Source organism: Delphinus delphis, chromosome 4, assembly GCF_949987515.2.
Source record: "Delphinus delphis chromosome 4, mDelDel1.2, whole genome shotgun sequence".
NCBI classification, from domain to species: Eukaryota; Metazoa; Chordata; class Mammalia; order Artiodactyla; family Delphinidae; genus Delphinus; species Delphinus delphis.
The window spans coordinates 109,927,281-109,944,760 of NC_082686.1; the positions used below are offsets into that span (position 1 = coordinate 109,927,281).

At 35.6% G+C, this 17,480-nt stretch overlaps 1 protein-coding gene across 4 annotated transcripts in view; it reads right to left on the reverse strand.

Annotated features, from left to right (window-relative positions):
* ACAD11 (acyl-CoA dehydrogenase family member 11) overlaps window positions 1-17,480 on the reverse strand; it is a 97,264-nt gene that overhangs the window by 73,999 nt on the left and 5,785 nt on the right. For 3 of the 4 annotated variants that reach the window (XM_060011271.1, XM_060011272.1, XM_060011273.1), the window contains exons 2-5: window positions 16,133-16,232; window positions 8,082-8,207; window positions 6,974-7,135; window positions 5,200-5,364 (exon numbers count right to left, since the gene is read on the reverse strand). In XM_060011271.1, the coding sequence (XP_059867254.1) occupies window positions 5,200-5,364; window positions 6,974-7,135; window positions 8,082-8,207; window positions 16,133-16,232 (553 nt within the window). The remainder of the gene's footprint in view (window positions 1-5,199; window positions 5,365-6,973; window positions 7,136-8,081; window positions 8,208-16,132; window positions 16,233-17,480) is intronic. The other variant, XM_060011274.1, reaches the window with a different exon arrangement.

A 17,480-nucleotide genomic window follows, 5' to 3' on the forward strand; every position in this document is an offset into this window, starting at 1 on the left:
CATACAATGTTGGTGGGAATGTGAATTCGTGCAGCCACTGTGCAAAACAGTATGGAGGTTTTGCAAAAAACTAAAAATAGAACTATAATGTGGCTCAGCAATTCCACTCCTGGGTATATAGCTGAAGAAAACAAAAACACTAATTTGAAAAGTTACATGTATCCAGTGTTCATACCAGCATTATTTACAATAGTCAAGATATGGAAGCAACCTAAGTGTCCATCAACAGACGAATGGATATAGAAGACATTATATATATATATATATATATATAAAAAATTGTGTGTGTGTGTGTATATATATATATATATATAAGACATTATATATATATATATAAAAAATTGTGTGTGTGTGTATATATATATATATATATATATACACACACACACACACACACACAATGGAATGCTACTCAGGCATAAAAAAGAAGGAAATTTTGCCATTTGCAACAACGTGCATGGACTTGGATGGTATTATGCTAAGTGAAATAAGTTGGACAGAGAAAGACAAATGCTGCATGATATCACTTATATGTGGAATGTAAAAAATAAACTAGTGAATATAACAAAAAAGAAACAGACTTATAGATTTAGAGAACAAACTAGTGGTTACCAATGGGGAGAGGGAAGGGGGGAGGGGCAATTTAGAGGTAGGGGATTAAGAGGTACAAACTATTATGTATAAAATAAGCTATAAGGACACAGAGAATATAGCCAATATTTTATAATAACTATAAATGGAGTATAACCTTTAAAAATTGTGAATCACTATACTGTATACCTGTAACTTACATAATACTATATATCGACTATACTTTAATTTTTAAAAAGTAACAATTTTTCTTGGCAATGGCTTAAGAAAAATGTCACCCATCAGTCTGCATGAAGGAAACATTGTGTAGTGGACTGAAATGTCTTCAACAACATCAAGAGAACTTCCAGGGGTATGTAATCCCTAGAAAGCAGCTTGTGCTGAAAAGTGACTAAAAGGACAAAAACGAATCAAGTCTAAATGTGAGAGTGGGAGTCTAGATGTAAAAGGCAACTTGATAGTTCGAGAAGAATAGAAAAGATTTGAAAAAGCCATTTAAAAAAATGTCACAGATTTTACAAAGAGATGCAGTTACAACCTAGATGAAATTATGCAGCATAGATATGTCCCAGACCCTGTTAACGTGACTTTACGACTTCATTCTGTAGCAAAAATACAATGAACCAAGATCAGGGTTGGAGATTATATATAAAGTCAAGAGGTGACAAGATTCTGGAATAACAATATAAGGTCAGGAAAGTTTATAACTCTTACATTACTCGCACACAAATCCACAGTCAAAAAATTATTAATTCATTGATAATAAAGAAGGTAGTTCTTGAAATGATTGATCATGCCCACCTGGGCCAGGCAAGGTGAGAAGTCAAATGAAGTCATAAGGGGTTCATGGATTCTAAAGTAAGAGGAATCAAATTTGTAGCCTCTCAGGTGAGGTATAAAGAAATAAAAGAAGTAGAAGGTAGTGAGGCTATGGTCAAAGACAAGGGTTTCAGTTTCTAGATTACCAACATTGACCAGTTCCAACAGAGAGGAGAAGCAGTACAGTGTGGAAGGAATCATATGGAATTGGAAGTCAGTAGGTCTGAGTTCAAAACCTGGCTTTATGACCAAAGAGCATATTAAGGGTATTTAAAAACATCTGAAAAGTAAAAAGATTGGAAAAAAACCTAATCCCCATGTCTTTTCTAGCTATAAAATTAAGTTTTATAACTAAGCTTTTCTCTAACTACACTGACATTTTAGAAATAGTGGGGGAATTAAAAAGAAAAATCCATTAAAAACACAAGTTTTGTTTTGCATAACAAATTTTTTTTTCATAAGACGACATATAAAAGACTGCAACGCAGATGACTTCAGAAGAAACAGTGTCCTTATATTTATCGTAAATACATCTGACTACTAATTAATGAATGCAGATAAAATATCTATGGGTTTATTAAATATATTTATTTTTCAAGTTGAAATGGTAATATGTACATTAAACTCCAAAATCTTAAACATTTCTCTGCCAGATGGGTAAGATTTATATTTGGAAAATTAACGATATTTTCCAGGAAAACTGGATTTCTTTTAAACATTGCAGTAAGCATTTTGTACTACTGAAACACTTGCTCAAACATGCTTCAAATACTTTACATATCAGTAACTAGAAAATAACTAGGGATTGTGAAATTGAGTGATATATTTTAGTTTTGTTATTCCCTTTAGTAATTCTTTACTGGCTTACCACACACATTCCTAGATGGTTTATCATTTAAAATTGTTCATGTTTTCTTTCTTAATTGTTGTGCTTTCTGACAACAAAAATAAAATATGCTGTTGTCTTGGGGAAAAAAGAACAATAAAACCTCAAACCTTACAGAAATGTACAACTTATAAATCTCCTATAATTTCATCCCCTATAACTACTGTTTAGGTTTTAGTACATATCTACTAAAAGTAAAGATTTACTTTTACCCTAATTTTTTCTAAAGAATAGAGCTTGATAGGCCATCTTAGAAAAGCAGAATATAAAAACAGAAGGGAAAAGAATGGAAAAGAAGAGAACTGAAATAAGTTGAGCACCAGCTGTGCCAGGTACCAGCTAGTTGCTCCATATCAATTACCTCATTTTAGCTCCTTGGGAACCCTGAAATTTTTTTTTCCCAATCCAAAAGGCACACAAGTCACACAGTGTCAATTTCCTGGCTTTGATAATATACTCTAGTTGTGTGAGATCTCTTTGGGGAATCTGGATGATGGATACACAGGCCCCTCTACTATTTTTACAACTTCTTGTGAGTCTTCAATGATTTCCAAATAAAAAGTTACAATAAAAACTGAGGCACAGAAAGGGGTAGAGAATAAAAATTAAGCATAAATAAATGAGATGGAAATAGTACCTTAGTGATTAATTAAAATCAATTCTTTTAACATAGATTCATTCAGAAACATGTAACTACCTGCAGAAATGAATAAGATGCATTTACTGCTTTATAGGAGCTCTTAGTCTAGGCCCTCATTTATTGAGCATCTACCATATAGGCTCTAGAAACAAAGGTAAGAAAAAAATTAATTAAAGGTATAATCCTTACCCTCAAAGGAAAAATAAAAAGCTTTCAATCATATCCCTAGGAATATATACAGTGGAGCACATATATATACACATCCAGGGACTGATTTTCCAATTTGTGAAGTGCCTTCATGAAAAAACATAGTCTAATTTCCTACTTATTTATGAAATTTAAAAAATGAGATGGAACTATTGACTAGAATTAAATTCTAAAGTTTCATAGCTTTTAATGCCAGTCCACAGTGGGAACGTTTTCCTTCTTTGACTACTCTCTTAGTTTTATTGTATGATATACTTTAGCATTTGGGTATATATTGTTCTCTGCTGTTACCCGAGTATCTTTTCTCTCCATCTGTGTTTTGAGCTCATTAAGAGCTGTTTTTCCTTCTAACCCCATGTTTCAGAGCACATAGTTGGTAATAAATAAATGCCAGTTGACTTGTACTTTGTCAACTGTATGTTACTTCCATAAAAAATTAGCTACACATATTTATATGAGACAGAAATTGATTAACTTTGATTTAACTAATAATTATGGGATTACTGGGTATAAAGTAGAAGACATTTTACTAGCTACTATATAACCCTAAAACATAAAAGATAATGATATATGTAACAAATTAGCATTGCCTCCACAGAACTTAAGTTAGATGATTCCTGTTTGGCAACTTTAATCCTATAAGAAACGTTTTTCTAACATGAGATTAAATATAAAAAGGGAATAACTATTTGGAACTTACCTGCCATTACTTTCAGCATATTTAATATTTAATTTCAGCATATTTAAACATTTTGGTAGACAACACATAACTAAGGAGATTTAGGTCTGAATTTTTCCTTCCTTGCTTAAGTAATGAATGTAAAAGTACTGTAGTTATATTGATAGAAAACATAAAGAACGCTGACTTATTCAAAGATAGGCTCCAAAAATATTAATGAACCAAAGAAATAGATAAAATATAGACCAGATCCTGCTGTTTTAAGGTATATGCTTTTCTAATTTTTCCAGGTTATAAATTAGCAATATTTAATTTTCCTATTCTATATTTAAGTTATAATTCAGAATTCATCCATGCCATTAACAAAAAGTTACATACGCACACATACATATAATTACATATACATAATTTAAATACCCAAACTGACTTTTCTATGAAAAATTTTCTGTCTTGATGGTGCATGTGCTCGTATGTCTTTATACTACATTTGAACTTTCAATTGATATAGTAGTACTTTGAATTATGACAGCAATGCAATATATAATGTTATTTTCCTCCTGTCCTCTTCCTGTGTGAAAAGAACATGAAACTCAGAAGCTTAGCACATGAATTTAGAACAGCTCTTCCTGCCCTAAAACATCTTAGCATTCTGAGAAAACTAATGAACCCAGAAAATTTTCTCCTGAGAAGGAAGATTCAGGGAACTGTAAATCATTCACATCAATATCAGAATACTAAGGGCCAAATAAATGTCTTGTCCAAAGGCATACAGGTAAAGAGAGGAGAACTGAAGTACTTTCTTCATTCCCACCACACTCCTCCAATCCTAGGCCTCACTATGCTCAGTGGAGGAGGGTTATAGCTCTGATTTGTTTGTACTCTTTATAAAGATTACACTGTGTACATTTACACAGGGCAAGGTTACATTAATCTCATACAAATTCTTTTGAAGCCTCAAAAGAGTCTTTTGGAATTCTGTCCTCTCTGAGCTTATAATAATCAAATAAAAAATTCTTTATCAGATAGGGAAAAAAATGAAAATGAACCAGAAGAAAGAGCAAGAACGTGGATAGGCTAAATATATTTAGTAGCTGAAAAATTTCTTTGAAGAAAACAGCAACATGCATGTAAATTCCCAAATCCTTTTAAAGTAGTAAATCAGGTGATTAGACCCCAGCCTTTTATAGGTGGGCAGATACCTATGCCAGAATATCTGCAGGACTTATTTCTAAAAGTTATGAGTGGTAATGTTAGTTTTGAATATAGGGGAGGAATGGGGATGGGGTGGGCTCCTTCAGTGCTCTGGGGGAACATCTACTTAGTACGTGTATCCCAAATCAGACATACTCAATTTTTTATAAACAGGGCTTCCAATACCTCTTTAGGGTGGAAAACTATGTTATCTAGTTTGAAATCTCCATGAATCAAATTTTCTTCATTGTCATTATCTGGCAAGTTTTTCATTAGCCAGTCAGATAGTTGGTTCATGGCAGGGATGTCCTGATGAGCTGCAGCTTGATATTGCTTTGTCCAGGTTGATACCTAAAGATATACAAATTAAAAAAATGACAGAGCTGAAAGTGGAATGTAAGATTCAGCAATTCTAAAATTAAAACAAAATTCAATTATATCAAATTTTGTTTTAGTGTTAAATGCTCAGGACAAATGCCGTGATACTCATATTAGCCTAAACCACTCATATCAGCCTGAAAACTTCAACATTTAAGTTTCTCTTCCATCTATTTTCATTTTACTTACCTAGACTTTTATCAGGAAAAAAAATACTGGCCTAGGAATCAAGAGACGTGGGTTCTAGTCTTTATTCAGCAAATATTTTGTGGAAGGAGAAAAAAAAAAAGAACACACACAAACACACATACGTACATACCAAAAAAATAGACAAAGAAAATTTCTGGAAGGGTCACAAGAAACAAGTAATCCCTGAAAAATGTAATATAGGGACTAGAAAAAGAAAGGAGATCTTTATTTTTCATTTTAATCCCCTTTCTTATTACCCATAGAATTTTCTAAAGAATCTTCAAAAATATATTACAGATATGAAAAATGCAAAGATTTTTTTAATTGTTCTTAGAATTGAATGCAAATAAGACAACCTATTGTCAAAGTCCTCCATCAACTGAAATAATATTATTTATCTACTTATATCTCTCTCCCCACTTTCTAAGGTATCTCTGTTCAATTTAGTACAGTAAAGATATTCATCTTTGGAATCTCAGGGAGTTGGGTTGAAATTATGTCTAAGCCACTTATTTGTATATTACTTAATACCTGCAAGCCTCAGTTTCCTCATCTGCAAAATGGGGGTAGTAATACCTATGTATTAGGGTTGTTACAAAGATTAAAAAACACTAGGTCTAACAACTCACCTAGCATGGGAGCTGGCACGTAATGAGTATTCCCTAAACCTTAGTTCCCGTTTCTCTCCCTTCTGCCCCCTCAAAAAGACATACAAAGGGAAACAGCCCCATACATATCTGGTCTTGCTGTTTCTTTCATTTGAAATGCTCACCATCTCTTCCCTATTGCTCTAGATTTTATCCTTCCTTAAATACACAGTACAAGACATATCTTTCCCAGGAAGCTTTCCCCAACCTAAGCAAGGGCATACTGATATCTATCGTCTGAATGGAACAGTTTTCATGATGAGTACCAAACAATTTACTGCCAGATTACATACTCTTTCATACCATTTTCAAGTCTCATGTAAATGAGATTCAGGTATAGATGTCTCAAAAATGACCATAAGTTCCTTTAGGGGAAGAACTTATTTCTATTTTCCTGATATTTAACACGGTATTCAGCACATATTAAACATACATTCATGCTTAATAAATATCTGTTAAACTAATTTAAAAAGGGAAAATTGTATAGAAAATATATTGGTAAATTAAGTGAAGAGATAGAAACAGCTTTAAATCTGCATTTATGTACATGCTGTTATAGAAGCTTTTGCTGAACAAAATCTGATCTAAAAATACAAAATTATTTTATGTTTAAAACAAGTCAATCTGATGGCTGATATTAAAAGTTATAGCCAAGTTTCAGAAAAGTATAAAATAATAGGTTTTTATTTTAACTAATATTATTTCCAACAACTTGAGAAAAGGAGCACTTTGTTTGGATGCATTACCTGTCTTTTGCAGTACCCAGCACCTCTACCATATTCTTCCAGCTGCAGTGACTGTATATTCAAGGAATGTAACTGAGCCAAGGTTTCTATCATGGCCACATATATGGCTGAGCGTTCTGCTGGGCTAACTTCAGGAATTGTGAAATCACGAAAGATTCGGCCCTATGGAAGCAATTACAACAGATAATATAAAACAAAATAAATCTTTTCATACCAATTATTTGCTGTGTCATCATCCCCTGTTGCCTACAAAAAAGATCAGGATACAGTCTTACAACCAAAACCAATTCTTTGCAGAATGCGCTAGAAGAACTGTCATTTGTGAAACATGTTTAACATAAGAGTGTACATGCCAAAGGGAAAATACAAGGATACACCAAGATGAACTTAAAGGACAAAAACTAATCTCAAGTAACATCTTACCGAAAAAAAACCCTTAAAACAATTTGGATTTATTTTTAATGGATTGATGTCCTATTTGGAGTAGTTTTTTCCCCTACTATTTGGACGGTTTAGTTATTGCCATTACATATAGCTCTTTACTGACACCTAGAGGAAGACTAAGCCAATACGCCCTAATTACTAAATTTGTTCCTAGTTTACTTCAACCCGCTCAAACTGTGTGTGCTCAAAATAAAATGAAAGTTTAATACAACACAGGGAATAGAGCCAGTATTTTATAATAACTGTAAAAATTCTGAATCACTATGTAATACACCTGTAACTTATATAATATTGTGCATCAACTATATCTCAATTAAAAAATCTCAATTATATAATTATATAATATTGTGCATCAACTATATCTCAATTAAAAAATTAAATAATATTGTGCATCAACTATATCTCAATTAAAAAATTTAAAAAACAAAAACAAAACAAAACTTCCATAGAGAACCAATCTTGCTGACACCTTGATTTCAAACTTCTAGCCTCCAGAACTGAGAGAATAAATTTCTGTTGTTTTAAGAAAAAGAAAAAAGTTTAAGCCCTTCCAAAGCAAACTACCTACAATGTAGACTAATATACTATCACTTATTACCATCTAATATCTAATATCACAATTAAAAATAAAAGCAACAAAAAGTACAATTAAGTGTTAATTTACCTGTACATGTTCCATCACATAAAATTCTGTTCCAATGACACAAGCATCACTGCAGTACAATAAAGGTTTGGGAACGGGGAATCCAATTGAAAACAAAGTTTTCTGGACTTTAAATTCTCTATCAATCTAAATAGGACGATAGATAATTAAAAATCAGAAATACAGAAAATTTAATAATTACTTGTGAACTAACATTAAGGTTAGAAATTAATTTTAAAACAGTATCAACAAATAACCCAGAGGATAATAATTTCCTTAGTATTTTCCTTAAAAGTAGTCTTAGTGTGAGAGATTGGTTCAAGATGGCAGAGTAGAAGGACGTGCTATCACTCCCTCTTACAAGAACACCAGAATCACGACTAACTGCTGAACAATCATTGACAGGAAGACACTGGAACTCACCAAAAAAGATACCCCATATCCAAAGACAAAGGGGAAGCCACAATGAGATGGTAGGAGGGGCGCAATCATGATAAAATCAAATCCCATAACTGTGGGGTGGGTGACTCACAAACTGGAGAACACTTATACCACAGAAGTCCACCCACTGGAGTGAAGGTTCTAAGCCCCACGTCAGGCTTCCCAATCTGGGGGTATGGCAACGGGAGGAGGAACTCTTAGAGAATCAGACTTTGAAGGCTAGTGGGATTTGACTGCAGGACTTCGACAGGACCAGGGGAAACAGAGACTCCACTCTTGAAGGGCACACACAAAGTAGTGTGCTCATTGGGACCGAGGGGAAGGAGCTGTGACCCCATAGGAAACTGGACCAGCCTGATAGTGCTAGAGGGTCTCCTGCAGAGGTGGGGGGTGGCTGCGTGTCACCGTGAGGACAAGGACACTGGCAACAGAAGTTCTGGGAAGTATTCTTTGGCGTGAGTCCCCCCAGAGTCTGCCATTAGCCCCACCAAAGAGCCCGGGTAGGCTCCAGTGTTGGGTCGCCTCAGGCCAAACAACCAATCAGGAGGGAACCCAGTCCCACCCATCAGCAGACAACTGGATTAAAGTTTTACTGAGCTCTGCCCACCAGAGAAACACCCAGCTCTACCCATCACCAGTTCCTCCAATCAGGAAACTTGCACAACCCTCTTAGATAGCCTCATCCACCAGAGGGCAGACAGCAGAAGCGAGAAGAACTACAATCCTGCAGCCTGTAGAACAAAAACCGCATTCGCAGAAAGGTAGACAAGATGAAAAGGCAGAGGGCTATGTACCAGATGAAGGAACAAGATAAAACCCCAGAAAAACAACTAAATGAAGTGGAGATAGGAAACCCTCCAGAAAAAGAATTCAGAATAATGATAGTGAAGATGATCCAGGACCTCGGAAAAAGAATGGAGGCGACGATTGAGAAGGTGCAAGAAATGTTTAACAAAGATCTAGAAAAATTAATGAACAAACAAAGAGAGATGAACAACACAATAACTGAAATGAAAAATACACTAGAAGGAATCGATAGCAGAATAACTCAGACAGAAGAACCGATAAGTGACCTGGAAGACAGAATGGAGGAATTCACTGCTGTGGAACAGAATAAAGAAAAGAGGATGAAAAGAAATGAAGACAGCCTAAGAGACATCTGAGACAACATTAAATGCAACAACATTCGCATTATAGGGATCCCAGAAGGAGAAGAGAGAGAGAAAGGACCAGAGAAAATATTTGAAGAGATTATAGTCGAAAACTTCCCTAACATGGGAAAGGAAATAGCCACACAAGTCCAGGAAGTGCAGTGAGTCCCATACAGGATAAACCCAAGGAGAAACACACTGAGACATATAGTAATCAAATTGGCAAAAATTAAAGACAAAGAAAAATTACTGAAAGCAGCAAGGGAAATGTGACAAATAACATACAAGGGAACTCCCATAAGGTTAACAGCTGATTTCTCAGCAGAAACTCTACTACAAGACAGAAGGGAGTGGCATGATATACTTAAAGTGATGAAAGGGAAGAACCTACAACCAAGATTATTCTAACAGGCAAGGATCTCATCCAGATTCGATGGAGAAATCAAAAGCTTTACAGACAAGCAAAAGCTAAGAGAATTCTGCACCACCAAACCAGCTCTACAACAAATGCTAAGGGAACTTCTCTAAGTGGGACACACAAGAGAAGAAAAGGACCTACAAAAACAAACCCAAAACAATTTAAGAAAATGGTAATACGAACATACATATCGATAATTTCCTTATACGTGAATAGATTAAATGCTCCAACCAAAAGACACAGGCTTGCTGAATGGATACAAAAACAAGACCCATATATATGCTGTCTACAAGAGACCCACTTCAGACCTAGGGACACATACAGACTGAAAGTGAGGGGATGGAAAAAGATATTCCATGCAAATGGAAATCAAAAGAAAGCTGGAGTAACAATACTCATATCAGATAAAATAGACTTTAAAATAAAGAATGTTACAAGAGACAAGGAAGGACACTACATAATGATTAAGGGATCAGTCCAAGAAGATATAACAATTATAAATATATATGCACCTCAATACATAAGGCAACTGCAAACAGCTCTAAAAGAGGAAATTGACAGTAACACAATAATAGTGGGGGACTTTAGCACCTCACTTACACCAATGGACAGATCATCCAAACAGAAAATTAATAAGGAAACACAAGCTTTAAATGACACAACAGTCCAGATAGATTTAATTGATATTTATAGAACATTCCATCCAAAAAAGCAGATTACAATTTCTTCTCAAGTGCACACGGAACATTCTCCAGGATAGATCACATCTTGGGTCACAAATAAAGCCTCAGTAAATTTAAGAAAATTGGAATCATATCAAGCATCTTTTCTGACCACAACACTATGAGATTAGAAATCAATTACAGGGAGAAAAACGTAAAAAGCACAAACACATGGAGGCTAAACAATACATTACTAAATAACTAGGAGACCACTGAGGAAATCTAAGAGGAAATCAAAAAGTACCTAGAGACAAATGACAATGAAAACATGACGATCCAAAACCTAAGGGATGGAGCAAAAGCAGTTCTAAGAGGAAAGTTTATAGCAATAGAAGCCTACCTCAAAAAACAAGAAAAAACTCAAGTAAACAATCTAACCTTACACCTAAAAGAACTAGAGAAAGAAGAACAAACAAAACACAAAGTTAGCTGAAGGAAAGAAATCATAAAGATCAGAGCAGAAATAAATGAAATAGAAACAAAGAAAACAATAGCAAAGATCAATAAAACTAAAAGCTGGTTCTTTGAGAAGATAAACAAAATTGATAAACCATTAGCCAGACTCATCAAGAGAAAGAGAGAGAGGACTCAAAACAATAAAATTAGAAATGAAAAAGGAGAAGTTACAACAGACACCGCAGAAATACTAAGAGACTACTACATCCTAAGAGACTACTACAAGCAACTCTATGCCAATAAAATGGACAACCTGGAAGAAATGGACAAATTCTTAGAAAGGTATAACCTTCCAAGACTGAACCAGGAAGAAACAGAAAATATGAACAGACCAATCACAAGTAATGAAATTGAAACTGTGATTAAAAATCTTCCAACAAACAAAAGTCCAGGACCAGATGGCTTCACAGTGAATTCTGTCAAACATTTAGAGAAGAGCTAACACCTTTCCTTCTCAAACCCTTCCAAACTATAGCAGAGGGAGGAACTCATTCTATGAGGCCACCATCACCCTGATACCAAAACCAGACAAAGATGCCACCAAGAAAGAAAACTACAGGCCAGTATCACTGATGAACATAGATGCAAAAATCCTCAACAAAATACTAGCAAACAGAATCCAACAACACATTAAAAGGTACATACACCATGATCAAGAGGGATTTATCCCAGGGTTGCAAGGATTCTTCAATATATGCAAATCAATCAATGTGATATACCATATTAACAAATAGAAGAAGAAAAACCATATGATCATCTCAATAGATGCAGTAAAAGCTTTTGACAAAATTCAACACCCATTTATGATAAAAACTCTCCAGAAAGTGGGCATAGAGGGAAACTATCTCAACATAATAAAGGCCATATATGAGAAACTGACAGCAAACATCAATGGTGAGAAACTGAAAGCATTTCCTCTAAGATCAGGAACAAGACAAGGATGTTCACTCTCACCACTATTATTCAACATAGTTTTGGAAGTCCTAGCCATGGCAATCAGAGAAGAAAAAGAAATAAAAGGAATACAAATTGCAAAAGAAGAAGTTAAACTGTCACTGTTTGCAGATGACATGATACTATACATAGCGAATTCTAAAGATGCCACCAGAAAACTACTAGAGCTAATCAATGAATTTGGTAAAGTTGCAGGATACAAAATTAATGCACAGAAATCTCTTGCATTCCTATACACTAATGATGAAAAATCTGAAAGAGAAATTAAGGAAATACTCCCATTTACCACTGGCACAAAAAGAATAAAATACCTAGGAATAAACCTACCTAGGGAGATAAAAGACCTGTAGGCAGAAAACTATAAGACACTTGTGAAAGAAATTAAAGATGATACCATCAGATATACCATGGAGAGATATACCATGTTCTTGGATTGGAAGAATCAACATTGTGAAAATGACTATACTACCCAAAGCAATCTACAGATTCAGTGCAATCCCTATCAAATTACCAATGGCATTTTTTACAGAACTAGAACAAAAAATCTTAAAATTTGTATGGAGACACAAAAGACCCCAAATAGCCAAAGCAGTCTTGAGGGAAAGAAACAGAGCTTGAGGAATCAGTCTCCCTGACTTCATACTATACTACAAAGCTACAGTAATGAACACAATATGGTACTTGCACAAAAACAGAAATATAGATCAATGGAATAGGATAGAAAGCCCAGAGATAAACCCATACACCTATGGTCAACTAATCTATGACAAAGGAGGCAAGAATATACTATGGAGAAAAGACCATCTCTTCAATAAGTGGTGCTGGGAAAACTGGACAGCTACGTGTAAAAGAATGAAATTAGAACACTCCCTAACACCATACACAAAAATAAACTCAAAATGGATTAGAGACCTAAATGTAAGACCAGACACTATAAAACTCTTAGGGGAAAACATAGGAAGAACATTCTTTGACATAAATCACAGCAAGATCTTTTTTGATCCACCTCCTAGAGTAATGGAAATAAAAACAAAAATAAACAAATGGAACCTAATGAAACTTAAAAGCTTTAGCAAAGCAAAGGAAACTACAAACAAGACGAAAAGACAAACATCAGAATGGGAGAAAATATTTGCAAATGAATCAATGGACAAAGGATTAATCTCCAAAATATATAAACAGCTCATGCAGCTCAATATTATAAAAACAAACAACCCAATCAAAAAATGGGCAGAAGACCTAAATAGACATTTCTCCAAAGAGGACATACAGATGGCCAAGAAGCACATGAAAAGCTGCTCAACATCACTAATTATTAGAGAAACGCAAATCAAAACTACAATGAGGTATCACCTCACACCAGTTAGAATGGGCATCATCAGAAAATCTACAAACAACAAATTCTGGAGCGGGTGTGAAGAAAAGGGAACCCTCTTGTACTGTTAGTGGGAATGTAAATTGATACAGCCACTATGGAGAACAGTATGGAGGTTCCTTAAAAAACTAAAAAGACAACTACCATATGACCCAGCAATCCCACTCCTGGGCATATACCTGGAGAAAACCATAATTCAAAAAGACACATGCATCCTAATGTTCATTGCTGTGGTATTTACAATAGCCAGGTCATGGAAGCAACCTAAATGCCCATCAACAGACGAATGGATAAAGAAGATGTGGTACATATATGCAATGAAATATTACTCAGCCATAAAAAGGAATGAAATTGGGTCATTTGTAGAGATGTGGATGAATCTGGAGACTGTCATACAGAGTGAAGTAAGTGAGAAAGAGAAAAATAAGTATCGTATATTAACGCATATATGTGGAATGTAGAAAAATGGTACAGATGAACCGGTTTGCAGGGCAGAAATAGAGACACAGATATAGAGAATAACGTATGGACACCAAGGGGGGAAAACAGCGGTGGGTGGTGGTGGTGGTATGATGAATTGGGAGATTGGGATTGATATGTATATACTGGTGTGTATAAAATGGATGACTAATAAGAACATGCTGTATAAAAAAATAAATAAAATTCAAAAAAATAATTGCTTTAAAAAAATAAAGTAGTCTTAGTATGATTATTACAATTATAAATTAGGCCAGCACTAAAAATTGATCATTTAATTAGGCTAAAAGGATAGGTACATGCATGGGGCTTATTCCTAACTCTGATAATATGAAGGTGACATTTCCTGACCACAATATTTCGCATGTATCATCATAAAAACATCCCTTTTTTTTCTTATCAGTTCCCTGCTTGCTGGCTCACTCTTGCTTTTGCTCCCCAGCCCCCCAACCCCCCCAACTCCAGTTTCCCATGGGGGCTCTCTATTCCAACACTCTGGGCACAGTCAAGTACAGAATGCTGGGGAAGGCCAGTGGGTGCCGGTAGAAAGGAAATGCACCCACTCCTTCGGGAGATCAATGGAGGAACTTGTTTCCAAGGCAGGGATGTGGGGATCCTTCCCGGTACCCAGAGCTGCCATGGAGCTCAAGATAACTACTGGGTAAGAAGGCAATGAGAAGCAAGCTGGTTCTGAAGCAGGAGCCCAAATAAGACAGGAGAAGAAAAGGGCTTCCTTAACCAGGACAGATGTACAGGCTTATCACTCAGGACCCAGGGACACAGCTTACTGAAGAATTCTGATGCCAACTCATCTACCTGCAAAGTCCACTTCCCCAGACTCAGGCAGTGGTAGCTGACCACTTCTAAGGAGAAGAAACCATGCAGCTCACTCTCACAACAGGGATAAAGCAGCTACTGCTGCAATAACTACAGCAGGGAAGTGACTAAACCCATAACCAAGGTAAGAGCAGCCAGTGGTGCCAATGGCTATAGAAAGAAGTGTTTATAACCACCTGGTGCTGGGAAAGGGGGGTGGGGTAGAGTGGTGGAGGCTGGTCATAAAGTGGATGGCAGTGTGGGAACACTGCTTTTTTCCAATGCAGATTTGGAAAAAATGAAGGAAGTTGAAACAAAAGTACTCCAGATCCTTGGGCTGAAAGCATTATGTTATGTTCTGATGTCTTCCAGACATCTAGGTCGTTATCAAGAGGAGACAAACCCAGTTGTTTATTGGGGCATAAATCTCTCCCTACAAGTGGGGATTTTCCTTCAGCCATGCCGTATTGAGGCTTAATAAAAGTTAGCAAAATTTTTCTATCTTAAGCATCCAAGTCACTTCATTTTCTGGGAATATGATACGGGACTAAGAAGGTCAGAATCTGCATTTTCCATTACTGTGATATTAAATCCACGCTTCAATGGCCCATCTCTAGTTAGCTGGGCCTAGGAAGCACCTGTTATACATGATTATAATAATATTCAAAATATGCATTATGCTTTTAATGTTCTCTTCTCTAAAAATCCATAGATAATATCTGTTTTTCTGAAGACAGAGTCAGTTTTCAACAAAAATCTTTTATAATTCTCACTGTCAATTTAGAGAATACTATAAAAATGATTATTTAAATATTTCTTTTTATCACCAGAAGATCAGGGAATTGTCATATCAAATATATTAAAGTATTCAGTGAGTATATATTGTTATAAGATATAATACTGTACTTTTTAAAACATAATTTAACCAAAGTACAAAATATCTATAAATGAGTAGCAGTGAAAATATTTACTGGGTGACTGTATTTCTAGCTAATTGTATAGGAAGGAATCAAATCCATAAGAGGACTGGATATTGCTCAGAATTAACAGCCTAAACACAGCCTCAGATTTCAAACTCAAATCCTTAATAAAAACTAAAAGGGGGGGGATACAATTCAAGTGAAATTTTCATCTAAGAAATAAAATGCATTTTCTATATTTAATAATTGAGATTATTTTTAAAAGCAATTTAAATTGTTTTGTGTGTATAAAATCCATTTATTAGTCAACAAGGAATTTATCATTGCGTTTGTATACCATACCTTATGTGCTTTAGGAAGAAGTGAACCAGGTGGTTTTTTTCTGAGTACATATGCCTGAAAGCCCTTCTGGAGATAAAAGGTTGGATTGGACTGTCCTGATCTAGATAAGAGTAGAGAAAAGGTCAATAACAAAGATATATTTTTCCTTTTCCCCAAATCCTGCTGAAATTTCAAAAGAAAACACAAAATGAAAATGAACCCATTTCAATGCTAGAAAGCCAAGAGGGGTGCTATCAGCAGCTAAGAACATGAGCTTTTGGATGATATACAGCAGATGGTAACACAGTGGCAGCTGGAGAATCTACAACCTACACAGGTAGAAGAGAAGACCACACTTCCTACTTGCAAATTATGAGTTTCATCAGAAGTGCACCTAGAACAATGTCTAGATCTAAGCAAAGAAAGGCTGGGAGAAGAGATTGTAGGTGATCAGTCAGAAAATTAATTAAAGGATGCTGGAACAGCTGGATTGGTATTCTGTCATCTGCCATTGGAGAGAGGACTCCAAGTACAGCTCTCTAAAGTGGGAATTCTGATAAGCAAGGTCCTAGAGTGGATATCTGGGCCAGGAAGTGCAACAGTGCCCCAGGTGACTCAGACACCAGGACACTGGCTTTCTCTGCCCTGTGAACAGAAATTCTCACGTGAACTAAGGAAATACACTCCAGCTACCAAACTTATTCAATCTATACCTTCATTTACACAGCTTTTAAATAATTCAACAGCATGAAAGAGAGGCCTTAAACTAAAAAAAACAGACGAATTAATCCGAGGTAACAGGTAATAGGGGAAAGTTAAAAACATTTTTTTTTCTGAAGTTTCTCCCTAGGCCTCCAGCCTCCATCTGCAAAGAACAAGAGCAGTCCAGATTGAATGCAGCAGTACGTCCAGTGTCTACTTCTAACTCTGATAAGCCAGACCCATCCTCCCCAGCAATCATCTTGGCACCATCTAATCCTGGGTGGGGGGTGCCTTTTAGCATAGGGAAGTGGAGATCATTGCCACAATGGTCAGGAAATGGGACCACTTCAAGCTGTATTGTCTGTCTTGACATGGGACAATTTATTTGTGATGCTCCAAAGAGTCAAGTTGCAATGAATCTTACAAAGACATTTTTTAATGCCAAATGTCTGATTGGATGCATTTTTGATAAGGCAGTCATATATGAAGCACTGGCGTTTTATGATGGTAAATGACCTAGGTGAAATATAAAAGGAAAACTAAAAGCTTCTTATTGAAGGTACAGCTGCCATATGATCTAGCAATTTCACTCCTAGGTATATATCCAAGAGAACTGTCACTCATTCTATGGGAGACACCCTATACCTTATAAATAACAACTCAAGCA